The 25,745-nt window shown below is 57.9% G+C and overlaps 4 protein-coding genes across 8 annotated transcripts in view; 2 read left to right on the top strand and 2 right to left on the bottom strand.

Moving 5' to 3' along the window:
- Positions 1–10,650, bottom strand: part of BCL9L (BCL9 like) — a 43,529-nt gene extending 32,879 nt beyond the window's left edge. Inside the window, exon 1 of one of the 3 annotated variants that reach the window (XM_072354825.1) lies at positions 10,541–10,650. The gene's annotated coding sequence lies outside the window, so the exon portion shown is untranslated. The other 2 variants (XM_072354823.1, XM_072354824.1) reach the window with 2 other exon arrangements.
- A 7,680-nt stretch (positions 10,651–18,330) lies between these two features.
- CENATAC (centrosomal AT-AC splicing factor) lies at positions 18,331–22,170 on the top strand. Its single transcript, XM_072354805.1, has 9 exons — positions 18,331–18,645; positions 18,728–18,893; positions 18,978–19,040; positions 19,173–19,237; positions 19,812–19,917; positions 20,126–20,156; positions 20,553–20,642; positions 20,741–20,873; positions 21,488–22,170. The coding sequence occupies exons 1-9, from the start codon at positions 18,362–18,364 to the stop codon at positions 21,531–21,533; spliced, it is 984 nt and encodes a 327-aa protein (XP_072210906.1). The 5' UTR covers positions 18,331–18,361; the 3' UTR covers positions 21,534–22,170.
- Positions 22,171–22,291: 121 nt separating this feature from the next.
- On the bottom strand, positions 22,292–23,930 carry RPS25 (ribosomal protein S25). 2 transcript variants are annotated; one of them, XM_072354807.1, is made up of 5 exons: positions 23,843–23,930; positions 23,659–23,754; positions 23,269–23,452; positions 22,735–22,833; positions 22,292–22,575 (listed from the first exon to the last, which is right to left on the bottom strand). In XM_072354807.1, exons 1-4 carry the CDS (start codon positions 23,843–23,845, stop codon positions 22,739–22,741), a joined length of 378 nt encoding a protein of 125 aa, XP_072210908.1. In that variant the 5' UTR covers positions 23,846–23,930; the 3' UTR covers positions 22,292–22,575; positions 22,735–22,738. The 2 variants fall into 2 exon arrangements, with proteins under 2 accessions (XP_072210908.1, XP_072210907.1); XM_072354806.1 differs by having other exon boundaries at positions 22,292–22,357.
- A 32-nt stretch (positions 23,931–23,962) lies between these two features.
- TRAPPC4 (trafficking protein particle complex subunit 4) lies at positions 23,963–25,711 on the top strand. Of its 2 annotated transcripts, XM_072354804.1 has the most exons (5): positions 23,963–24,155; positions 24,223–24,397; positions 24,475–24,578; positions 24,654–24,780; positions 25,252–25,711. In XM_072354804.1, the coding sequence occupies exons 1-5, from the start codon at positions 23,981–23,983 to the stop codon at positions 25,328–25,330; spliced, it is 660 nt and encodes a 219-aa protein (XP_072210905.1). In that variant the 5' UTR covers positions 23,963–23,980; the 3' UTR covers positions 25,331–25,711. The 2 variants fall into 2 exon arrangements, with proteins under 2 accessions (XP_072210905.1, XP_072210904.1); XM_072354803.1 differs by having other exon boundaries at positions 24,475–24,780; positions 25,252–25,471.
- The last annotated feature ends 34 nt before the right edge of the window (positions 25,712–25,745 follow it).

Below are 25,745 nucleotides of genomic sequence, written 5' to 3'. Positions count from 1 at the left end.
CCTCAAAGCAGGGCTGGCGCAGGGCTCCTTCTACCCAGGGCAATCACTGCCCACATCTGATGCTCATTGACTATGACTGGCAGCAGCTGATGCCTACGGATCACACAGAAATCTCGGTCCCTCCCACTGGAGAAGCTCTACAGCTCCCCAGGCAAGCTGCAATTTTACATATTCCAACCAACACCCCCAGCTCTGTCCCCAGAGATGTCTTTGACCATTAGGGACACGGAAGCAGCATTCAGATCAGAGCACGCACCGAGGAGGCAGGCTAAGAAGCTAACCCGTGGCTGAGACGAGGGTGAGCCCCTGCCCCACCAACACAGAGCCACACAAAACGACTTGGCCAAGGGCCACAGGTAGATTCCAGACCACAGCATTCACACCGACCCTACGCTTTGGCCACAAGGTTCCGCTGATCGTAAGAGACAGGTTATGATGGGGGTGGGCAAAGTCACAGCTTCTGTTGTGCCCCAGTTTCTCCTGCTGTAATGCGGTTCCTCAGCCTAAGGGGGTGAATTCAGCAGGGCTGTCCCTTGCAGATTACAGGAGGTAGCAGCACCTCCGTTCCTGCTTCCCTGTTCCTCTGGGTCCTGCTCAGACGTCACCGTGCTGCTGCCCTTCCTGCAAGGCCTCGCATGCTGACGTGCAGCACATCCCTGTGCAGGAGGAGCCTCCGCCTGATCCCACAGCAGAAACAGACAGTGACATTCAGAAAAATACAATTAGCAAATATTAAACAGCCGGTAGCTACACCAGCAGCTGGGAGGGAAGATGCAGCCCAGCACTTCCTTGCAGATGGGGGCACTAATAGATGCTGGCATGCCAGCTCAGATTCACTGACCCTCCCAGGTGACAGTGCCTCAGATCTGGTCCCCACACACTCTCCACCAGCAGAATCCTTTAACCAAAGCTGGAAGGGCAGAAATTGGCGCTTGGTGCCAGGTTCTGTTGTTGATGGGGACAGCGCTGGGAGCATGCAGCCAGCAGCAGGGTGAGGAGAGCTCGGTGCTGCAGAGAGCTGGCCTCCATCCATCACTATTCACGCATGTCACCTCTTTGCCATCTCCCCGTGCTCACAGTGCAGCCTGAAGGTCTCACCCCACGCTGTGCACAGCCGTGCTGGGGAAGGACCACACCAGTCTCACACCCATCACTAGAAAGCGCGTGGCGGGGAGGGGGAGCACCCAGCACAGCATTCCAAATCCTTCCTATCTTCTCTTCCAAGCCCATCTCGGTCCTCTCTCAACCGGGACCCCCTCATAAAAATAAGAAGAGACAGGCCTTTCCTGGCATTTCCTTTTTCTGAAAAGGCTGTAAAATTTTCCAAGCGTAGCCAGAGCCAGAGCAAAGTTTGTCAGGAGCTCAGCTCATTAGGCGGCTGCTCAAGGAGCCCCGCGGGAGGCGCAGGCTGCATAATTCAAAACAGCTTGGACCCTGGAAAAGAAAATAGAAACCAGGCAGCGAGGACGAGGGGGCAGCGCTCAGCTCCGAGCGTAACCCCGTCCGCAGGGCCCGCGAGGAGCCCCGGCCCCACAGAGGTGCTGCGGCAGCCCGAGCAGAGCTGGCACCAGGCAGAGGAAATTCCAAGCCTGTTGCTTCTGGCAGCCGCGCCAGGCCCTGGCTAGGACCTCGGCAACCTGGAAACCAGCTACTCAGCAATTTTCTTGCCATCCAAAGGGCTTGTTCTGAACCACAGTTTCACTTCCCCCCCCCCACCCCCCCTTTCCTTTCTCCCTGCATCACAGCCCATGAGGCAGAGAAACATCAGAGGCGAAAATTGTTTGCTCTAAAAGCAGTATGGACCAGAGCACCCAAACTGCTCAGCTCCTGAACTGCAGTCTGGAGCTGCTGCCGTTCCCCTACTTGCATCTGGAGGCGGGGAGAGCAGAGGAAACTTGCCTGGACCAGCCCTAGGTCTCCCCAGTTCCTTTTGCTCCTTGCCAGGGAAAAGTTCAATCGAGGCTGCGCAGACACAGGACACAAGCAGCTTTCAGCCCAGCCTGACTGCTGTGCTCAAGGCCCGGCTGTGGCCGGAGCAGCTCCGTTCAGGCCCCGTCTGGCCCGATCTCCCATTGCAGCCCAGTGCTGGAACACATCCTACCGAGGAAGTGGTGAAAGCTCCAGTGCTGGAGGGGTTTCCACAGCCCCGGCCAGCTTGCTGTGGAGAACAGTCGCCCAGAGACTCATCCCTTGTTGTTAGTCAATGCCCTTCAGAGCCACCCAGCCAACTCCTCGCTGCCCTGTGCCCACGGGCTGCTGGGGCTGTGGGAGACCTACAGCGTGGCTACTTAAGACCCCTGCAAACGTGCTTTGTGAGCCAGCAGCCTCCTCTGCCTGCAGCCTCACTGTGCCTCTTCGAGGATGCCCAAAGCCCAGCACTGCACACATACAACACGAAGCAGCCACCCCTTCACTGCTGTGACAGACACTGCTGAAGGTGCATGGAAACTCTTCACTGATACACAGCTACCCAGCTCCTCTTCCAATGAAAACTGTTAGGAAGGCTGAAATTAGGAGCAGGTTGCCCAGAGAGGCGGTGGTGCCCCGTCCCTGCACACAGCCCAGGTCAGGCTGGATGGGGCTGTGAGCACTGCTGGAGCTGTGGGTGTCCCTGTGCACTGCAGGGATGGCACCGGGCGGCCTTTCAGGTCCCTTCCAACTCCAAGGATTCTGTGACTCAAATAGAGCCCCTTTCTGCAGAACTGGGCCACTGATACACACCTGATGAGCCAGAGCCCTGGGTTCCCACGCGCAGAGCAGGGGCAGCAGCAGGGTGAGCTCACTGCCTGCACTCCTCCTCCTCTGCTGCTCATTTCCACCCTCACCAGAGCACCCTGACCCCTCAATCACAACAGCCATTTCCCAGCCCATTCTACCAGTGCCACAGCAGTCCCCTCGTGGAGCACAGCTCTCCCTGCAGAACTGGGCACCAGGCACCAGGCAGCCTGCAGCTCCAACCACACCAAGCGCAGCATTCTGAAATACAGCTGGGGACATCCTTGAAATATCAGATGCTCAGGGACTGGAAAATTCATGAATGCAGCAAGTGCTGAGGACACTTCACAAGAGAAACTATCCTGCCAGCTTCTGGAGCAGCCTGCTTACACCTGGGCTCAAACATGAGGCTGAGACCCAACACAGCAGCTACAGAGGAGCTGAACGATGAGCAAGAATCGGGATTCCTGGCTCCTATCCCCAGCTCTGCCCCATATTCACTTCCTGCCTTCAGTTAAGTCATTTCCCTTCACTTTTCCTCCTCACTTAGAGGTAAAATAACCAAGTCCTTTGCTTCTGCAGCTCCTGCAGCCTGCCATGGTGCAAAGCTGTGCTAGTGCCGGAGGCTGAGAGGCACAGGGCGCAGAGCCGCACCGCCCCGCCGCAGCCTGGCATTTCCTGTGCTTACGTTTCAAGGGGCTCAGAGTCTGTAAACAGCCAACGTGGTGGAGCATCTCTCACACAAACCATATCCTGGCTCAGCACAGCCCTCCTGCTCCCAGCAGATCGCATCCCGCGGCCTCCCACGCACTGGGGCAGAGGGAAGACCAGTAGGCACAGCAGGAACAAGGAGCACTCTGTGGTTTCTCTCGGTATTTCAGGCCATCTCTCGCACAGGAGGAGCTCTGCTTCGCTTTCCAAGTCTCTCCCTCCCTGGCACAGAGCGCAAACCTGGCTCCTGGCCCAGGACTTGGCTCCGGCGCAGCTCCTCACCAAACAGGGTGCCGCCCCACCTCTGGGAACAGCACACAGCCTTACAGCCGTCCCGAGGAGATCTCGCTCCCACCTGACTGGGATTGAAGGCCTCGTGTGCCAAACTGGAAAGAAAAGGCAAACCAACCAACCTCAGCCCTGCTCACGGAGGGAGCAAAGCCTGCAGCTGAGCAGCAATGGGATTCCTGGAGGTAACAGAGACCCAGCGGATGGGGACGGGGCAATCCCAACCCCGGGTTGGAGCAGAGCAGGTCGCATACTGGAAGGTGGAGTCTGCAGCTTCTGCACTACGGACCTGAAGGATGAAAGTGTGCAAAGCACACGGAGAGCGGCTTCAAGCAGAGCACTGGGAAAACAGACTCACAACTCGAAAGGTAAAGAGTGGGGCTGGCGGTTCTCCTCAAGGGAATCGGATGCTGGAAGGGCAGAGCTCATTGCGGTCCCCTGTGCAGGCAGAGCCAGCCTGTGCAGCTGCAGCATGTTCACGAGTGCACAAGCCAGGTAAAACCTGGGAGTGCTTTTCCTGCCATCCTCACTCCCTCCCATCAATCTCACAACCGATGGAAATCAGAACTGAGAAGCGAAGGAGCTGCAATGCTTCCCAGCCCTGTTTTGCCCTAACTTCATCTCCATACAAACCTCTTGGGGCAGCTGTAATCTCATGGAGACCAACAAACCACATCATGCCAGCACCCCCTAAAAATAATGAACCACGCATGGGATCCATAGAGTGCCTGTTTGTCAGACAGCTTCACGCTGGGAGGAATGAAACAGCCCAGCAGAGCAGAGGTTGGACCTATGTTAGGGTTTGATTCATGCTAGCAATCCCCCTGCAGCTTGAACAACACTGCCAAAGCTCCCTTCTATCTGAACATCACCTCTCTGTAGTATCTCTGTCCACCCATATATCCACGTTCCGAAAGCATGACATTTTCTGTCCAAGTGCACAGACAAGGTTAAGCCACAAAGAGCACGACTACACCAACAGCAAAGAGCCACCTGTTGGGATGCAGCTGGTGCACCCAGGTGTTCCCTTCTGCACCATGGGGAGGGAGTGCGCCCAAAGCATCTCAGCGGGACGGAACAGCAAAGAGAAGGAAAAGCAAAGTTTTCTTCCCCCAAACCAGCAAGATTTCCTTCAAGCCGTGCTGAAGAGCCAAGCTGCACGTGGACCAGAAGCTCCAAGCACACAGCGGCAAGGTGCACAGCTCTATGGAGCTGAGTTCTACCAGGGCTGTGCACTGGTTTAATCCCAGAGGCAGCTGCCACGGAACAAGGAGCTCACACATCCAGCTGCACCACGGCCACAGCGCTGCACACTGTCCCATCACACAGCAGCACCACAGCAGCCAGCGGGTATCAAAGCCAGGGGTTGGGGTGGCAGGGAGGCACTGACTGCACCGTCTGCACAGCTGAACCGACACAATTCACATCAAAACAACAACAACAACAACAACGAGGCTCCACAGCGTTTAGGGCGTGAGTGGCCTGCAGAGAAAGAAACAGTGGAGAAAGAACCGCAGAGCAAGGCGGACGTGGGTGATGTTAGTGCCGGGTGTTACATACCCATGTGTGCCACAGCCGGCCTTATCGCGGGCACCGGCGTGCTGCTCAGCACCGACACGGCCTGACGGCACGACCTTGTGCAAATCACTTCCTCTGTGACTCAGTTTTCTCTGCGAAAGCAGCAGAGCAGTGCGTGCAGCTCTGCAGGGAGCGGGAGGGCGGGAGGAGCAGCGAAGCCGCGCTCGGATGGGGCGCAGAGCTGCAGCCAAACCCCAAAGGTGTGCGGATGTCGCCGGGGGGGGCAGCAGCCCTTCTCCTCCTGCAGGACGCAGCCGGGTGACAGCACAGCCCTGCGCCCCGTCTGACAGCACAGACGTTGCACACGACAACACAGCAGCGTGCCCCGTCATGCAGCATTACTTATGTGTTCAGATATGCATCCTTCTCACATTTCTACTCCAGCAAGTGGTTGCTCGCAGCGCGGGGCCGGGACAAGTTCCCCACCTGCCGAAGACACGTCCCTGACACCGCACGGCAGCGGGTTCGTTGCATCCATGTTTTCTTTCTCGGAGGGAGCAGCAGCAGCAGACAGAGGGCACGACTCTGCCCCGACACCTCCGGCGGGCTCAGCCTCCCGGGAGCGCCTCTTTCAGCCCCACGTGAAACGCAACGACACCAAACCCAGGAATGCCCATCTCGGTCCTCCCCGCGCCTTTAAAGACGCCGGAGACGCGGAGCAGCCCGGGGAGAACCGGGCGAAGCGCGCTTAAGAAGTTCCCGACCCCCGGAGCCCGGCCGAGACTGGCGGCTCCTCGTGCAGCGACCAGCAACAACGCGACGGCCGGGAGGACGCGAGGAAAGCGGTCCCTAAAGCCAGACAAGTCTGCAGGGCCGGGCGGAGCGGGCGATGCCCGGAACGTGCCCGGAGCGCGCTGACAGCGAAGCACGGCCGGGCGGGAACGGGGCTGAGCGCCGGGAGGGACGGAGCGGAGCGCGGAGCGGGACCGCCACCTGCTGCAGCCCGGCCGGGCCCTTCCGCGGCAACTTCCCCCGCCTCCCGTCCGGCCCCGCGGCTCTCGGTGGCGGTTCTCCCTGCGCTCCGCCGTTCCCGCGGTCCCGTCCCGCCCCGGCGCCGCTGACAGCCGCGGGCCCGTCTCCCTCCCGCGGCGGAACAATGGGGCGCTGCCGGCGGCGGAGCGCTCGGCTCGTTCACTCACCTCGGCGGCGGCGGCGCGGCTCAGGGCAGGCCGGCCGAGCTCCCCGCGGCGGCCAGGCGCTGCTCCGCGGGCTGCTCAGCGCGGGCCGGCGGCGCGGGGCCGGCCCCGCAGGCCGGGCTCATGGCGCGGAGCGGGCCGTGCTCCCGCCGCTCGCCGCGGGGCCGGGCCGCGGGCGGGCGGCGCTCCGAGCCCGGCGCCCCGCCGCCCCGCTCCTTTCGCTTTCGCCGCCGGCGGCTCCAGCCCGCGCCCGCCGGCGGAGCTCGGCGTCCGGCCGCGGCGAGCGGCAACTTCCCTCCCGGCCGCGAGTTGCGGGCGCTCTCCCCGCCGGGCGGGCGGCTCCGGTGCCGGCGGCCGCGGCAGCCCGGGGGCGGGCGGGGGCGCCGTGGCGAGGGGCGAAGCGCTGCGTGCCGAGTGCTCCTTTCTCCGCCGGAGCCTGAATAATCATTTGGAGAAACAGGATCATTCACTTTCCTCCGTGCAAGGAGCCAAGCGCTGCCCTGTCAAAATAAAAGCCCCGCTCGCTCCGCCGCTGATTAACTGCTTCCTAATCTCGGGCTTTCCGCCGGCCTCCCAGCGGCCTGACGGGGACGCGCACCTTGCGAGGGCGGCGCTGGAGGCTCACGGCCGCCGGGACGGGGCGCGCGGTCCGACCGCCCCCCACCCCCCGACCCCACGCGCGCCGCCAGGAACCGGGAGCGGCGGCCCCGGGGAGCCCCGGGCGGGTCTGCCGAGCCGCGAGCACTGCGAGCACTGCCAGCACTGCGAGCACTGCGAGGAAGGAGACGCTGTCGCCTCGCAAGGGATGCGGACAAAATGGCCTCATTTCTGCGAGCAGCCCGCAACGGGGAAACCTTCCAGCACCACATAATAAAAAGCGAAAGCCGGCAGGAGGGTTCCGCTCATCGCACCCTGCGGCGGGCGCGGCAGCTCCCCGGGCGGAGCGGCTGCTGCGTGCGGAGCGACGGAGGGGGGGAACCTCGCGGAACGTCGGGGCTCCTCCTCGCAGAGCGCGGTGTGAACACGCGGGGCGCGTCCGGACGGAGCCGGGCACGGCTGGGCACGCGGTGGAGCTGGGCCGGGCGCGGCCACACAGCGCGGAGCGGCGGGGAGCCCGGCGCTGAGACACGGGGAGATTTCCGACCCGACGGGGAGAGGAGGCAGCGCCGGGCGCCCGCTGCTCGCTCTGAAGCCGCCGGCAGCCCCTGCAGCAGAAGCGGCTGTCTGCCTGCCTGCAAGCGGCTGCACAGATGTACGTCCGCCTGTGCAACATTACACGCCCGGTTATCTCGCATAAATGCGATTACCGGCGGGTTTGTGCTGCCTGCGAGGGGCAGCGTCACCCGTGGATCCGCACGGCCCGGGCTTCCCCACGACAGCGCCGAGCTCAGGCCCGGTTCATCGCCCCGCTCCCACCCCCGGCACTCTTCAGTTGAAGCCCCGCAGCCTCCTTGGCTGCACGGCAGCTCAGCTTCCCCGCGGGCCGCGTCACCTTCGTGCCTGCAGTGCCCGGACCGCACAGGGATGAGCTGGCGGCACGGAGCGCTCGGCAGCATCTTAAAGCATCGCAGAGCTAAAGGGGATGCGGGGACAAACAATGCATCGCAGCTGTCGGGAAGCGGCGGCCCTAACTGACAAGATACGCCTTTCCCTCCTGCCCGGCGTGCGCGCAAATCAGCGGCCGCGGCCGGAGGCAGAACCTCGGTCACCGACTTGGCTCGAGGCGAGGAATGACACAGCAAGAACGCGGCCGCGGCGCGCAGAGAGGAGCCGCACCGAGGAGCCCCAGCTCGGAGCTCCCGCATCGGGCGCAGCGCCGCCCCGCACCGCCCGCACAGCGCTGCCCGCGCCGGGGCGGCCCCGCGGGAGCCGCAGCGCGGGGGGCGGTCGGGGACGCGGCGGCAGCGCCCCCTGGCGGAGGAACCCCGCGGAGGCCGCGCGGCCCGGCCGCCCCCGCCGCGCCCCGTGCTCAGCCCGGGCGGTGCTGTGAGCAAACACGACGTGAGCGCCCAACGCAACAGCTCGGCAAAGTAAACTGCCGCAGCCGAGTGACGGCCGAGGAGCTCCCCGCTCCCAAACTGAAAAGCAGAAGGATCGGTAATTCTTCTTCCGAGGCTCTTTCCCCCAGGCACATCCAAAGCGGTGCCTGGGGAAAACATCTGAGGCTCGAGCAGACAAAAGGGACGATGTACAGATGTGCCTTTGCTCGCCCCAGGCTTCTCAGCACCCAGCCTTGGTGGCCCGGCTGGGCAGCGGGCACGGTGAGACCTGAGAAGCCCGGGGTCTCCTTCTCTCCATCTCAGCCCAATGCAGAGAGGACAGAGGATTTGGGGAGCCACCTGTTCAGCTCCTTCTCTCCCCTTCCCCTTTGCTCCCAGGCTTCTGACATCACAGTCCCTCACATCTCTGCATGCACAAAAGTGTCCGACAGGGGAAGGGCAGTGGGAGGCCCGGCCCTGTGGGCTCCGTGCTCAGCTCTGCCTTTAATTAACACCTGCTGGGCTAGCTGCCCTCCCAGCATTTCAATCCCAGTCTCCCCTTCCCTTCTCTATCATTACAGCCACACCAGCAGAGACAGGAGGGGAAGGAGCTTCTCCAGGTTACAGTCCATGCTGGGCATTTCCAACAAGTACACCAGTCCTTCCTTCTGCTGTTCACATTCATTCTTCCAATGGCAGGAGCCATCGCCTCCTTGGCTCTCTCAGATGATGGCCCCCCACTGACAGGGAAAGAACAACAAGAAAAACACACCTGGGAACCCCAGAGTCTCCTTTCCAAACTCGTGTTCCCTTGGCCAAAGACCAAGAGTGCTCGCTGTCGAGGTCCTGGTTTGGCTCATCGGTCCATGCATTAAAGTGGTTGTTTTCTTAAGGAGGTCCCTTAAGCGGGTCCTTCATGAGGTGCTGCTCATTAACTTGCTTAGACAAGGCACTTGAGCCATGCAGAGTGGAAAGCAGTAGCCAGGAGAAGAGGGAGCTAAAGGTGGAGCACAGGAGACACTGGGCTGCAGGGTCACAGCCTTGTCCTGTTGCACTTTCACTGATGAGGACATTTGGAATCCAGGTCCCAATACTCTGGGTTGTGTTCATTCCTATTGCCTCCCAAGAACACCATCCCCAAGCTCAGGCCTCCACAAGACCCCTGTGGGCAAGGCTCTCATTACACTTATGAATATCATTAATTAGGTCCAATTAACTACATCGGAATTAACGATGTGATTCACAGTTAGCTGGAGCTCTTTGTGAAAGGTTTCCCTGGTGGCTCATTCCAGTCCCAGACCAACCCCTCATTGAGGCCCAGGGGATGGAAGAGCACACATGACTTGGGAAGAGCCTGGGGAGGGAGAAAAGGGAGATCATGGCAGCTCCAGCACTAAATCTGCAGACCTGGCATGTGGAGGCTTGGACTCATCCCCTGCTCCCCAGGAGAGGAGAAGGAAGAGGCGACAATTCAGCTGCAGAGGCAGCCTAGCCTAAAACCATCTCTGTTCTGATGCTACCCTCAGTCCTGCCCTCCAACCTTTCTCTATGCAGACTCCTGGCCACCGTGTCTCACTTCTCTCAGTCGCTGGCACAGATCCTATCCCGCAGTCCTGCAGGTCCCTGCCATGCCTCCATCTCTCCCAGGCTGCAGGGCGAGCCCTCAATCCCACTTCTGTTTCAGTGGTACCATAAGCTGTTGCTCAAGGAAAGGGGAAAAAAGCCAACCCAGCCAAGGCCCCAGGTCTGTGCCCAGCCTTGTGGCCAACAGGGAAGAATGGGCTCCCTCATTACATGCTCATTAGAGTCTGAGCAGGGCTGCAGCCAGCAGCAGGCAGCTGTGAGAAGCCTGTGCTCCCTCTTGTGCTCCTGTAGCTGCCTAGGCACAGTGTGCCATCGGCCAGATGGATCTGGAGAGCATCAGGAGCATCCAGCTTGGAGTCTATACTCTTTTCAAAGGTGGATTCCAGGCTGTTGTGTTCATGCTAACTTATTAAACACCATTTAAACGCCATTAAATGAGTCTGTGATTTTTACGTTGCAATTACAAAGCCAAAATGTGCTGGAGTACCAGAGGAGAATTGAATCAGGTTAAGCAGTTCCCCTCATGAAAATACACTGCTGACAACCCACCTTCTTGCAAGGACTTAAACTGCTGACACAATTCAGGATCACAAAGGCACGGAGGCTCGGGATGTCTCACTACATCAGATGCACTCCTAATGCTCACAGGGCTCCCGGCACAGCGCAGCTCTCCAAGCCTTCTCCCTTGACTGTTACTCCCATGGCCGTGCCAGGCTCATCTTCCCACAGCCTCAGATGATCACTGGAGCTCAGGATAATTCATCCTGGCCCGCTGTGTGTGCACGAAGCCTGGATGCCACTGGAGTTCTAGCACAGGAGATGAGTTTAACTCCCACTGCAGCAGTGTGGTCCCTGCTGACAACGGCAGTAAGAGCTCGGGGCTGCAGGCACTGGTGATGGGAGGGAGCTCCTGCCGGCCATCAAGGCTGCCTCTCACCTCGGCAGGGACGCAGAAATGGGAGCCCGCAGGGCAGCCCGCACGGCCAGGGCAGCCGCCGGCAGGACGGACTCGAGCCTGTCGCCAGCAAAGCAACGCCGGCAGCATCTGCAGGGAGCAAAGGGTTAAACCATTTAGCAAGGCCACCGGTGTAATAAATGCAGCAATCAGCACAGCCGGCGCCTCCCACTGCGACCCAGGGCCTGGGCTGGCTGGGGAGCCGGGAAGGTGGCAGGGAACAGGGTGGGTGGGGAGGACTCTTATCCTGATACGGCTCCTTCCTTCCAAGTGAGGGTTTGGAAAAACTGAGCAGGCAGGGTTGGCTCTGAAATCACAGCGCCTCAGTGACACAAAGCCAGCCAGATTCCCCCCGCGAGGCAGAGGGAGGCCGGCAGCCGGGTGGGCCGAGGCGCTCGGGCCGGGGGTGCCGCACGGCGGCGGGAGGGACCCCGCGGGGCGAGGGAGGAATGCGGCGCTGCCCCCGCAGCGGAGAGGCTTCCGTGTGACATTCCTGGCTGGCTGCGCAGGCACCATCAGGCCCCGCGCGGGCTGCGGGGGATCTCGGGGCTGTACAAACAGAGGCGGCTCCGGCGCTGTCTGGCCGCCCGCGATCGCATTCCTCCGCTCCGCCGCCCGCAGGTGCCCGCCGCTCCCCGGGGCCGCGCAGCGCTCGGCAGCGCGCACAGCGCTCCGCACGGTGCGAACCTCCATCCGCGTGCACGCGTGGGGGGGGTCCGGGCAGATGCAGGTTCTGCGTGCGGGCACGGCCACGAGTCGCAGGAGCGGTGCGCGCAGCGCTGGGTGCCCGCCCCGAAGTTACAGTTGTATCGGGAGCGAGGCGTTAGAAGAGGTTTTGTCGCCGTTGCTCACGGTCTCGTGGCAAAGCAGAGCAGGCACGGAGCGATCCCTCCCTGTGGTTATTTACTCAGTCCCTCCATCTCCCGAGGAACGCTGGGAGCTCTGTCACTGCGGATACGGGAGCCCTTTGTCAGCGAGCCTCGGAGCAGAGATCGGGATTGCTCTGAGAGAGGCCACAAACCCGACACAAATACAATTTTACTCCATGTTTCTGTTAGTATTTGGGGTCGCTGCTCCTGCGGCTCTCGCTCAGCCCTTGCTCGACCACATCCCAGCCCCCAAGACACGCATCCCCGATGGTGCTTCCCTGGCAGAAGTGCTGAGCGCCTCAGCTGGCTGCCAGCGGGACTCTGGGAATCGGTGAAAGGAAAAGGTCCTCCTGCCCGGCCACCTGTCAGCTGCTGCTCAGTGCGTGTCCCTCTCTCGTTCTCAGCACTCCATGCTCTCCCTCAGACGTGAGGGCACCACCGCACCCCAGAGCTCCACCTCTGCAGTGCAGCAGCTCGGTGCTGGATGCACGCTGTCTTCCCTGCACGCAGCGCCATAGGAGCCGAGCTCACTGCCATAGGAGCTCTGCTTGGCAATGGTAAGGTTTGGGGAGGCATCCCGCAGCCCAGGCAGGATGAGAAAGATGTGCCAGCAGCACTCAGCTCGGCCAGGCTGACCCCTGGAGGATCAGGCAGCTCGCAGCAGGAGCAGAGGCAGCTCAGACCTTTGCCCCAGGCCCCCGGCAGCCCGGGCTCGTCGCCCAAAGGCGCGGCGGCATCAGCGCGTCTGGCAGCGGCTCTCCACAATATCAGCATTATGAAACATTCACCTTATTAACAACCGCTCACACGGCTGCACACAACTGCACGCGGGCGGCCGGCTCCTCCGGCCTCAGGAATACGTGCGTCTCCCTCTGTTCCGCTGGCAGAAACACAAGAAGAAAGAAAGATTCCCTTCTTCGCATAGAAACCCGCTCTGTGCACAAGGTTTTCGAGGCAGCCTCGCACCGAACTCCGGCTCTCCGGGCCGGCCCGGGGTTCTGGCATTTCCTGCGCCCCGGGGCAGCTTCTCAAGGAGGAGCCGTGCACGGTGCGGGGTAACGGGGGACACCGGGAGCCCCGCTGAGCGCTGGGGAGGCGGAGGGGCCGCAGCGGGTGTTATGGCGCCGCCTCGCGGCCGCGGGCGCACCGGGCGGTGGCTCCCCAATAGGGGTAACGGCGTGGGGGGGAGGGAAGGGAAGGAGGAAGTGCGGATCCGATGAGATTATGGCAAGAGGAGGTTTTACATCCAGCCGTGCAAAGGAGGAAGTGAACGGCTGCGGTGTGCAATGTGTCCTCGCTCCTGCCAAGCAAACGCCCCCTTCCAGGAGCAGCAGCGGCTGAAAGCTGGCACTGGAACGACTGAATCATCCCTTCCTGCGTGCCCTGCTTTCATATCTGCCTAACAGGCACCTTAAAGCAGTTCACAGCCGTGAATACTCAGAAGTGAGCATTAAAATCCTCCCCCAGGTGGAAGGCAGTGCAGGAGAGCCGTGCATCTGGCAGTGGGTACCCAGGTGCGCTGAAGGCTGAGGTGCTTTGCCAGGACAAAAACTGAGGCAGGATCTGTTTAGATGGGCCAGGGTCAGAGGCAGTGGGGCACAGCCCTGTTGGTCTCCCTCTCTATCTCTCCCGGTTTAAGGAGTGATGTTGCACGTGGAAGCACTGAGGCACATCACACAGCTGTGTGAGGAGCAAGAGAGCCAAAGAAGCCCACAGGTGTTAATCCATTAAGATGCAGTGTCTTGGCTGCTTGTAACTTTCTGTGCATACTCTGAAAAGGCCCTCGAAGCACGTCCTTCCTCCTTGGGCAGTGCAAAAGGCAGCATACAGACAGCACAGGAGCCTGGAGCAGCATCTCCTCCCTTTTTTTCTCTCACCCATACATCGGTGCCACACCACTGACCGAGCTGGAAGCCACCTAAGCACAATTGCTTCCTCCAGCCCCTACAGGCCTTGCCGTAATTCCCTGTTCTTCCTTCTGACCGCTGCCTTCCTGCTGGTTACCAGAATCCTTATGGGCTTCCCCACCCCCTTGACAGCCACAGCTCCGTGCCCAAGGTGGAAAAGGGGAAGAGGAAAAAGGAGTTTTTTTCCAGAAGCCGGTGAAATGCAACTGTGAACATAGTTCCCATGGTAACAGCCAGATCCAGAGGAAGAAAAGGGAATGCAAATTGGATTACAGAGGGGATGAACAGGGAGGGATGAACCACGTGCATCCAACCAGGCTGAATAGCACCTGTGTGTGTATCCGACAGGTACACGGTTCCCTCTCCAGCTTCGTGCCTGCATGCACTGCAGAGTCCTGCCTTGAGGTGCCCCCTGCACAAAAGGGCTCACAAAAGGGGGAAGGAGCTGGATTCCTACAAAGGGGACTCCATTGAGGAGCACGGTTCTGGAAGTCAATTGAGACAGAGCTGCTCCACTTTTCCAGGATGTCGATCTGAGTGGGAGGCGTTTGGTACCACCGATCCATTTTTCCTTATACACAGTTCTTCCATATGAGGTTGTACAGCTCGGAACTGACAGTGCATCTGTTGAGATTGGCTCCTAGAGACCAAATGTTCTTGAAAATATAAAGGGCTCTTCTCTCACATATAAAGTTAGTTAGTTTATTTTTTACTTTAAAACAACAGAAAACCACCCTGCGTTTCTGTCCTGCCTCCCATGGCCACAGTGCAGGGCAAGCACTGGGTCTGCTTCTGCAGAAACATCCCATGCCCAGGGGCAGGCCTGCTTCCTCCTCAGAGATTGCTGTGGGATCAGTGTGGACTGCAAGCACTGGAAGAGGACATCCCATCCGTTCCACATGGAGCCACACCGCTCTGCAGCCCCTGACTGCCTTGCTGTGCAAGCCACAGAAGTTCCAGTTAGCCGGCATGCTCTGCAGCACGAGCTGCTCGCTCTTTGCAGGGAATTGGCCATGCTGGTGGCAAAGCACAGTGGTGGGTTGCAGCACTCCTGTGAGCACTGCTTGCCTCATTAGTATTCAGCACATGGCTCAAGCAGCTTTTACATTACTCCTTCCTGACTCTGGGACCTCATGCGTGAGTCACAGGCTTGCACATTTGCTTTCCCCAATCTCTGCAAGCCCCCAACACATGGCAGGCGCTGTTCCGACCAGTTCTTTTCATTTCTGCACGTGCACAACCTTCTTTTCACTTCTGCTAAGAAGCAGAGTCATTCCCTGCCCCCTGTGCTCTCGTGGCTCAGCACCTTCTCATTGGGACCTTCAGCCTGCACTATGTCTTGTGAGCAGGTACTCTGCCCACTTACATCCAAGAAACAAAAGCAAAAGGCTGCGGGTCCTGCTCCTCTTTTCTGTTTCCCAATCGCAAACAAAGCTTTTCCTTTGCATCAGTCTCTTCACCTCAAACCAACAGGAATCTCTGTGAAGGACACGATGCAAAGAGATGCGAGGTCTAGAAGTGTGGCCCCCAGTCCATGAGACACAGTGCACTATCCAAGCACACAGCTAAGCAGGGTGTGTGCACCTCGGCCAGGAAGAAGACCCAGCAGCTCTCAGCACCTCCTTCCACAGGCAGCCAGTGTGCCACAAGCATGGCCAGCGCCTCCACTGCTTGCAGAACACTCTATTTCTCCTTATACTCAAATAACGCAAGAAAACCAAGTCACTGTCTGAGCAACACTGCCAGTAAATGCTAGAGAAGGGAGATGATGTCCCTTTAAATGTTACTAAAGTGTTGTCAATGGATCTGCCATGGTAGAAGAGTTAATCCCCCCCCAGCCCCTCTCAGCCACTGTGATGGGATAATTAGATGCGAGGGCTCAGCACAGATGATGCTCCAGTTGCTTAGCAACTAATGGTTTCCATGGAAATGGCAAAGCACAGCCTTCAGAACAGTAAGTGAGCAGTGCAGCAGGGCAGGGAAAGATGCCTGAAACTCTTGCACTGATCCTCTCCTCCAGAAGCACTCAGAGGCCTTGAGGTATTAGGGGAATGGGAAGGGGGTGCCTTAAAGATACAACATTCCTCTTGCAAGCTGCAGGGAAATGGTGATTTGTTTGGGGTTTTTTAGATGAAATGTGTAGTGACATGGTCCTCCTCACCGTGCTGACAAGAACAGCGAGGCTGAATCACACGGATTGCCTTATGCCCTAACACACGGACTGTCAGCATCCCGCTGCTGCCAGGCATGATGGCTATGGCCTGCATCTCTTCCAATCCAGCACTGCACCTGTTGGCAGCATGGCTCACTGCTGTGCCATGCCATGGCCACAGCTTCAGCTGAGCACAGACAACCTTGGCTGCCAAACTGCTCTCCATCACATTTGGAAAGTCGTGGCTGTCAGACAAAGTCTCTGATGATGGGAAAAGGAGAAACATCTCTCCTGTTGTGCCTGGGAAGGATGTGGATCTTCCCTGGAAGAGATGTTAAGGCACTCGGAGATGAGGGGGTGATCTGAGAACCTGCACAGCTTCACCAAGGGCAGAGCATGCCTGACCCATCTGGTGGCCTTCTGCAATGGAGTGATGGCATTGGTGGGCAAAGGGAGGGCAACTGATGTCATCTACCTGGAGCTGTGCCTTTGGAGAAAGAGATCTCTGTGGGGAGATCTCATTGCAGCCTTCCAGCACTTGAAGAAAGCTTACAAGCAGGAGGAGGAGTGGCTTTTTACACAGTCCAGTAGTGAAAGGATAAGGAGAATGGCTTGAAACGACAAGAGGGGAGATGTGGGTTAGATGTGAGGAAGCAATCCTTTCCCCATAGGGCAGTGAGGCGCTGGCACTGCTGCCCAGAGAGCTGTGGGTGCCCCATCCCTGCAGGCACTCAAGGCCAGGTGGGATGGGGCCCTGGGCAGCCTGAGCTGGTGGGTTGGCTCCTTGATGGTCTTTGAGGTCCCCTCCAACCTATGCCATTCTATGATTCAATCTCAGTCTGCATTCTGATAAGAGATCTCTGGGCAGGGCATGGTAGAGCTGTTGGTTCAGCACCAAGTAGTCATTCCTGAGCCCAAAATGCTGTAGCATGTGGGCAGACCTACACAATGGCATTAATTCAGCATAACAAATGCACCGTGTGGGAGGGACCACATTCCTACCTGCTTGCAAGGGACATTCTTACAGCTGCAGATTTCCAAACACCTCAAGCCCCAGTGGCACCACAGGCAGCACACCAACGTACAACACAGTGACGGGTCATCATAAGCGAGATCACACGGCGTGTGCAGGACAGCCAGGGGATTGGGCACAGCCAGAATGGGTTCATGAAAGGCAGATGCTGCCTGACTAACCTCATCTGCTTCCATGCTTGAGTTACCTGGTGGATGATGGTGGGGCTGTAGATGGAGCCTACCAGACTTCAGCAAAGCCTTTGACACTGTCTCCAATAGTATTCTCCTGGAGAAGCTGCAGCCTGTAGCTTGGACAGGTGCACTCTTTGCTGGGTAAGGAGCTGCTCCTCTGTCCTTATAGCTGTCCCTGCCTGCAGTACACATTGGTGACTTCAGAAAGGCCTTTGACATTGTCTCCCACAACATCCATGCAATAAAACTTAGAAGATGTGGGACAGATGAGTGGATAGTGTGGTGGCAGAGCTGTTATCAGCAGTGCAAAGAAGGACCTAGGTGTCCTGGTGGCCATCAGGTTGGCCATGAGCAGCAGTGACAAGAGGACCAGCGATGCCCTGGGGTGTAGAGCACAGAGCATGGCCAGCAGGGTGAGGATGGTGCCCGCAGCCCAGGTGCCCCCAAGGGCCAGCCTGCTCCCCACCGCCCTGATCTGAGGCCTGGAACAGACCGAAACAGCCACAGCACATTTCAGACTCCATCCCCTATCGCTTTCAAACGAGGAAATCAAAGCGGAGTGCTGCGCTTTGTTCCGTGGGGGAGCGGAGCTGGAGGTGAGCGGCAGCGCGGCCCGGCACTGCTTCAATCGGCCCCAACCCGGCTTTGAAGTGGTGCAGAAATGTGAGAGGAGGGGCAGGGACCCGAGCTGTGCTCTTTCACTGCAGCTTCACAGAACTGAGAGATGTGGGGGGTACGAGCCAGCCCTGCCCATACCGGAGAATACACCTCTATGCAGGCAGAGCACAGAGCATGGTGTGAGCAGGAGCAACGCCGAGCAGCCAAACCTCCTCAGCTGCCTCCTCTCTGTCACAGTACAGCCCCACACGCTGCCCTCTGTGCTTTAGAGGCACGCAGGCTGAAGGGCAGCTCGCTGCGTTCACGTGCAGGGCTACGTTCTGTTAGGAAGGCTGAAAGTAGGAGCAGGTTGCCCAGAGAGGCGGTGCTGCCTGTCCCTGCACACAGCCCAGGTCAGGCTGTGAGCGCTGCCGGAGCGGTGTTGTGTTGTCCCTGCGTTGTCCCTGTATTATCCCTGTGTTGTCCCTGTGCTGTCCCTGTGCTGTCCCTATGCGCTGACACGGACGGTACCGTGCGGCCTTTCGGTCCCGTCCCGCTCACACGGCGGTCCCGCTCTGTGCCGCCAGGGGGCGCCCTACAGCGATGGGAGGAGCCTTCGTAAAGCCCCGCCCTCGGCCGGGCCTGACCGGGGCTCCTCCCGGCGCCGCGGAGCGCAGTGCCGCCATGGCGGTGTTCTACTGCCCGCTGTGCCGCCGCACGTCCTTCACCGGCCGCCGCCATCGGTACAGCGCCGCGCACCGGCGGCGGCTGCAGGAGGCGCTGTGCCGGCTGGAGGAGGAGGTGGCGGCGGCGCGGGCGGCGATGGACGTGGCGGCGGTGCGGCCGTACGACCCGGCGGAGCACGAGCGGCGCGTGTGGTGTCTGTGCTGCGGCCGCGGCGTGACGAGGGACGGGCGGAGCGGAGCGTTGGCGCTGCCCCACGCCGGGCTCCTGCAGCACCTGGCCGGGTAGGAGCGGGCGGGCGGCGGGTGGGTGCCGAGCGTGACCGCCGTGTCCTCACACCGTGTCCTCACACCGCTCCCGGCCCAGGGCCGAACACCGGCGGGAGACGGCGCGCTTCTGGAGGGAGAACCGTCCGGACGCGGCGCTGCGGGAGCGCTTCGTGGTGGCGGCGGAGGAATACGAGCGGTTCGCTGCCGCCTTGGAGAAGGCGGTGGGAGAGCACGAGGAGCGCGAGGAGGAGAACATCCGCCAGGTGAGGACATCCCATCCGGACCCCCCGCAGTCGCCCCGCCGTCCGCCGTTACGGACCGCTCTCATTGCCGCTCTGTCCCCGCAGATGGCGGCCCGCATCCGGGAGGCGGAGCGGAGGCAGCGGGACACCGTCTGTGCGGCCCTCGAGGTTGGTGCCGCCGAGCTGAGCCGTATCCAGCGCTGCTGCGATGGGGGCGGGGCGGGGCGGGGGGCGGTTGTGGGGCCGGAGGGCAGCGCTGAGTACCAGAAATGTCGTTGCTTTTTCCTGAATCGAACTCAGCCTCCAACAGAGACGCAGTGCTGTGTGGGACCCCCCGGCTGCAGCTCCACCACAGGACCTCCCGGGTAAGAGCCCTTTCCCAGCCCCGGGCCGCAGCACCCTCAGTTTGCTCACAGCCTTAACCAGCTTTTACCTACAGTTCAGCAAGTAACGCAGGTGAATTATTGTCCCCTCCACAAAGTGGTATGAGATCAGTAATCGCCATAAAAACGCATGGTGTGGACTCATTGTGGCCTCCAGTACTTGAAGGCGGCGTATAAACAGGAGGGGGAATGCCTGTTTATGTGGGAATGGTTTTAAACTGAGACAGGGGAGCTTTGGGTTGGATCTTAGGAGGAAGTTTTTCACCCAGAGGGTGGTGACGCACTGAAGAGGTTGCCCAAGGAGGCTGTGGATGCCCCATCCGTGCAGGCATTCAAGGCCAGGCTGGATGTAGCTCTGGGCAGCCTGGGCTGCTGGTTGGTGACCTGCACACAGCAGGGGGTTGGGGCTGGATGAGCACTGTGGGCCTTTGTAACCCAGGCCATTCTATGATACTACAAGACCAATTCTCTTTTTTTCTTACCACAAAACTCCCTGAATACTTCAGCGCTGTTTCAGGCTCATTTCTCAGCCTGCTTTGTTGTCCCTGTGTTCCAGGGACACCACAGGCTGTGCTGAGCTGCCAGGCCCAAGCGTGATGCAGACAGGACCAGATTTAAGCTGGATGGAATCAGGCCAGGCTTTGACCTTCATTGGCCACCAGGTGGGAGCACAATGTTGCTAATGAATGCAATTTAAATAGCTACAAGTTCCGTGTTACAGGAGAATAGTTGCCCTTTCTGTAGCAGAGCTTAGTGCTGGAAGGGAGTTTCTCAGGCTCCTTGTGTACAGCACACGCGGTGCCATTCCCTGTTCACAGAGGCACTTAGAAACATCAGTTGTTAATTACTGCTTTATCTTCCCCTTAACAGGAAACAGAAGGGAAAGGAAACATTCATACAGGTAATCTTGCTTGCTTCTCAGCTCTGTTTCCACCTACCCCGAACACTGGAGCGTTGCAACGGGGGTAACTTAAAGCAGTTTCGGAATGGCTACAGTATAACCAGAGGTGCTCACTCATGCTACAGTATTGACATGCTAACATAAAACACTCCCATACTGTGAGAAATCCCATGGTGCTGCTGCCATGCAAAGTGTGTGGCTTTAGGTGTGATCTATCATGGCTTTAACCAAGGCAGGCCAGATGCCTTTTTTTACCAGCCTCATTTACAAAACATGAAGTTGACTTTTCTTTCACTGCTTGCTTGGCAGATACAGGGAAGAGACAACATTCCCTCTCTCAGGCTGAGCCATTAATTTCAGTGCTGTGGTTAGATGCATTTTCCCTTTGACTTCCAGGAGCAAAACCTCCCTGGTTGACAGATGAAGATGAGGAGGATGGAAGCAAACAACAAATCGGACCTTCATATGAGGAATTTCTTAGGCAAAGTAAGCAGCTTGTATACATACACCTTGTATACACTTACCTTTAAATTTGCTCCAGTACTGGAATTTGATTGAACATGTCTCCCTGAATTGCCTTTTAGAGGAGAAGCAGAAGCTCAAAAAGCTCCCAGCAGAGCGTGTTGGTGCCAATTTTGACCATACCTCCCAGACAGGTGACAGCTGGCTTCCTTCCTTCGGCCGGGTTTGGAATCACGGCAGGAGGTGGCAGTCCAGGTGAGCCCCAATAGCGCAGACTGATGCTGAGCTGAGGGTGAGCAGAGGACACCGAGCTGAGTGGTGCAGTGACACAACAGCAGGAAGGGACAGCATCCAGAGGGACCTGGACAGGCTCTGAGAGTGGGCACACGAGAACCTGATGAGGTTCAGCAAGGCCAGGTGCAAGGTGCTGCACTTGGGTCGGGGCAGTCCCAGCCATGAGCACAGAGTGGAGAAGAACTGGTGGAGAGCAGCCCTGCGGAGAAGGACTTGGGGGTCCTGATGGGCAGAAGCGGGACATGAGGCAGCAGTGTGCGCTTGCAGCCCGGAAGGCCGACAGTGCCCTGGGCTGCAGCAACAGAGGGGTGGCAGCAGGGAGAGGAGAGGGAGGGGGTTGTGCCCCTCTGCTCTGCCCCTGCAGTGCTGTGTCCCTTCCAACCAAACCATTCTAAGATGGCTGTCAAGTAGCTGAAGATATTGCTGGGAAGCACAGTTCACTGAAATAACTGAAGAAATGTAGGGAGCTCCTGTTTTAAATTGCCACATGTAGCACTATCTCATGAGATGAGGCAGCTTTCATTATTACCTCTTTAAAAAGGTTGTTGAATACTGACATCTATGCTCTATTTCAGGCATCAGTTTAGAGCTGAATCAGGAGGGAAGAAGAGGAAAAGGTGATCAGGAGAAGCATACAACAAACCAAGCTCTGATCTCTGTGAGGTGGACTACAGATGTCTGTACCTTCTGTCAGTGCCAGGCTTTTTGGTACTTGTGTATTTATGTACACATGTAGATGCATTCACTTTCTTGAAAGGTGATATTGCCATGGATGTGATGCGTTGAGCACCATTACTGAAAGCTGCGTGGCAAGGGGGGTGCTGCAGCAGATTCACTCTCCCTCTAAAGGGCACGTAGCATGGATCTAGGCATTAATTTCTGAAGTCATAAACACCACAAAGGCAGATCCTGCCAGCTGGGACAGTCCATTGCCCAGGCAGTGCCTTTGTAGACATTCTACTTTGCACAGTGTGTCCTGCCAGTGTCCTACATTGCATTTTAGCATAGTATCTCCTGAAATAAATTAAACTCATTGAAAAATCCAGCTGTGCCTCACATGAAGGGTAACTGGAATTAACCTTCAGAAGAAAGGAACTCAATTTCTTTTGTATGGACAGTCATCCCTCTAAATAATGTTCTCTGCTTTATTTTAAGGCTGTTAACTCCACTGAATGTGTCTCACATCACCTGCAGCAGCTGGTGATCTTAAAAGTCTCCCCACTGTAAAATAAAGCTTATGAGGCATTTGTGGTGCTTTATAAAGGCAACAAAAAATATCTGACAAAAATATAACAACGAGATAAATCCCAACGTGTACCAGAATGTACCCCGAGTAATGCATTAATAACGAAACACACATTTTAGAGAAAGAAGCAAAATAATTATTTAACTGATTTTATTGTATGTGTCTGTATATGACATTGCTGAAGAGGTCGCTGTAGAGCCTGCAAAGCAAGAAGTCCCAAATCAGACCAGCAGTTCAAAGTACTGGGAGGCTCTGCTTAAAGAAGAGCAATCAGTCATAGCATGCTTTGGCAGCAAGGCTGTACGATCTACAGTCCACAGTGCTGGGAGAGATCATGCTGCTCTCCCCATTGAGCAATGCAGACAAAACAGCAAATTCTTCTACTCCTGGAAGGTTAATGTTGCCAGAAATTCCATCCTAAAAGTTAGAGTGCAAAGTAACAGTCTCTGAATGGATTAGAGAAGTGACCACCCCCAAGCAACATGGAATCACACCTCACAAACTTGATGCTGCATGCAGCCATTTGCTCACCTTGGATGTGGTGAAACCCAGTATGTGAACAGTCTGCTGGCTCACCTTTCTACGCGTCCTCCCCTGCAGCAGGAGCATCTCCACCTTTTGTGTTTCTGGTGTAGATCACTTGGGCTCGGTGCTTGGACACCAGTTTGATCAAACCTGTGAAAGAGGCAGTTGGATGCACACGTACTGCACGAGGCCAGGATGCTGTGCTGTCCTGGGCCATTGTAATGCAGTGAGCCAAAAGATGTCCGACTAAAATACCACTAGGGTTAATGATACTTAACGCTACAGACTAAAGTCTGTTTCCACTAGAAAGAATGGAATCAGTGTTACGTGGATGACTGAGCACACACACACGTAGGCTTTTGTTTAAGACCAGGAGTGGCAGCGTTACAGCTTGTTTTAACAGTATTTTCTTAGCACAGCATTACCACTAAATGCAGCAGAGCCTTTGGAGTACAGATGAAGGCAGCAGCTTTTGGAAAACACACCAAATTGTGTGCTTGATGTGCAGCATAAAGCCGTGTAAAGCAGTGCTGGAAATCCCTAATTGCAGCCGCCTGGTGCTCCTCCAGAGCTCGGAGTGCTCACCTTTACCCAGCAGCTCCTGCAGAGCAGCCCTGGCCAGAGAGCCTCGAATCTTCAGTCTTTCCGAGACCACAGCTGGTGTGATCAGCTTGTAGTTGGGCACTTCTTTGCACAGCTTCTCATAGGTGGCCTTGTCGAACAGGACGAGGTTGTTCAACTTGTCTCTCACTTTCCCTTTGGACCACTTCTACTCAAAGAGAGAGAAACCAACCATGAAACCACCTTCTGAGCTTTAGACTGGGCTTGGGAACTGGGCACAGCCCTACAGCCCCACATCCCTACACCCCTACACCCCTACACCCCTCCATCCCTCCATCCCTCCATCCCCACACCCCGTTCCCGTCACGCCGCGGTGGATCCCCGCAGTCCCGCTCCCCCCCCGCGGCCTCCCACCTTTTTCTTGGCCTTGCCGCCCGACTTGTTGACCGGATCCTTGTCCTTCTTGGCGGACTTGCCCGCGTCTTTCTTCTTCTTATCGTCTTTGGGCGGCTGCGAGAGGACAGAAAGGACGGGACGGTGAATGGAGGCGGCAGCGCCCGGCTGCTCGCTGCGCCCCCCCTTTGTGCCCCGCGCTCACCATGCTGCGGCTGCTGCTGCTCCAAGATGTCGGCCGAGAAAGGAAGCTCCGCACGCGCGGCGGCCGGAAGCCCCTGCGGAGGGGGCGGGCCTCGTGACGTCACTTCCCCCGGACGTTACTTCCGGGTTCGGCGGCGCCATGGCGATCTTCAGCGTGTACGTGGTGAACAAGGCGGGCGGCCTCATCTACCAGCTGGACCACTACGCGCCGCGCAGCGACACCGAGAAGACGTTCAGCTTCCCGCTCGATCTGGTCCTGCGCCCGCGCGACGAGCGCGTCGTCGTGGCCTTCGGGCAGCGGGACGGCATCCGCGGTGCGCGCCGGGCGGGGGGTTGAGCCGGGCCGCGCCGGGCCCCGCTGACGCCGCGCTGTCCCCGCAGTGGGTCACGCCGTGCTCGCCATCAACGGCGCCGAGGTGAACGGGCGCCTGACGGCCGACGGCAAAGACGTGCTGGAGTTCCTCGGCAACCCCAACAACTACCCCGTGTCCATCCGCTTCGGCCGCCACCGCCTGTCCTCCAACGAGAAGCTGATGTTGGCCTCCATGTTCCACTCGTGAGCGGCGGGCGGCGGGGCCCAAAGGTGGGGGGGGGGGTGTTCAGGGCCGGGGGCTCAGGGCCGGTTCTTTGCAGGCTGTTCGCTATCGGCTCGCAGCTCTCCCCGGAGGTGGGCAGCTCGGGCATCGAGATGCTGGAGACCGACACCTTCAAGCTGCACTGCTTCCAGACGCTGACAGGTACCGCCCGGCACGCTCTGCCCTGTAGGGCTGCCCAGGGCTCGGCCCTCCTCACGCATCTCTTCGTGGTTCCAGGGATCAAATTTGTGGTGCTCGCTGACCCCAGGCAGGCAGGGATCGATGCGCTGCTCCGCAAGATCTATGAGATTTACTCTGACTTCGCTCTGAAGAATCCTTTCTACTCCCTGGAGATGCCCATCAGGTAAGGGAGATGCCTACTGCTAATAAAGCAGCCTCAGCCCCGCTTTGCTTTGTGCCTGTGCAGTAACAAGTGCTGGCCCAGCCCTGAAGTCACAAAGCAGATACAGACATGACAGAAGAGGGAAAACAGTGACTGCTGCAGGTATGCAGGAGTTGGACCACGTGCCCTTTAAAGGTTCCTTCCAACTCATAACATTTCCTATTCTATGTGGCAGTGCTGCACTACTAAAGAAATGGGAGTTACTTCTCCTTGGTATGATCCCTGCAGTCTTAACATAGTCTTGAAGCCCACATGAGAAGCTTTCTTCTTACCTGACGACCAGTCCAAGGTTGACAGCAGTCAGATTTGCTGTCTCTTAAGTTACAGAATCTCTCCTTGAAGGACACAGAGCCAGGTGTTGTAGAGATGCTGTTTGCCGTAGCCTTTCTATAAGTAAAGCCACCCATCCTCTTGATTATCTCAATGTTTCAGATGTGAATTGTTCGATCAGAACTTGAAGCTTGCCTTGGAGGTGGCTGAGAAAGCTGGACCGTTTGGGCCTGGATCGTAGACCTTGCTTGTAGCACAGACTCCTCTCCATGAAGATCAGGGCCTTTTTCTTACCTGGAAGCTGTGTCCCAGAGCTCTCTTCACTTCAGCTGAGACCTCACAGTCTGAAAACCTGCTTCCCATCTCGCAGGGTACCACATTCTGCTCCTCTCATGTGAAATTTACCTTAAACAGGTTTATTACTGCTCTTTACTTGTGGGCCACAGAAGCTTTTTCTGCTTTTGCAGCTCCTTTACCTGTGAGTGAACAACGAAAGACACAGCGTAGCTCTGCTGCAATTGTTTCCTTTCACTACTGTATATATGGATTTTTCCTGTATAGCTTTAATTTATAATTTTACAAAGGGTTTCTGTGTAGAAATAATAAACACTCTAGAGAGGTGGACGGCCTCTTGTTTTCTGTTGGAAAGGTCTATT

This window comes from Excalfactoria chinensis, chromosome 21 (assembly GCF_039878825.1).
Source record: "Excalfactoria chinensis isolate bCotChi1 chromosome 21, bCotChi1.hap2, whole genome shotgun sequence".
Taxonomy (NCBI): domain Eukaryota; kingdom Metazoa; phylum Chordata; class Aves; order Galliformes; family Phasianidae; genus Excalfactoria; species Excalfactoria chinensis.
The sequence above is the reverse complement of the archived record's forward strand: the minus strand, read 5'-3'. Positions and strand labels throughout refer to the sequence as shown.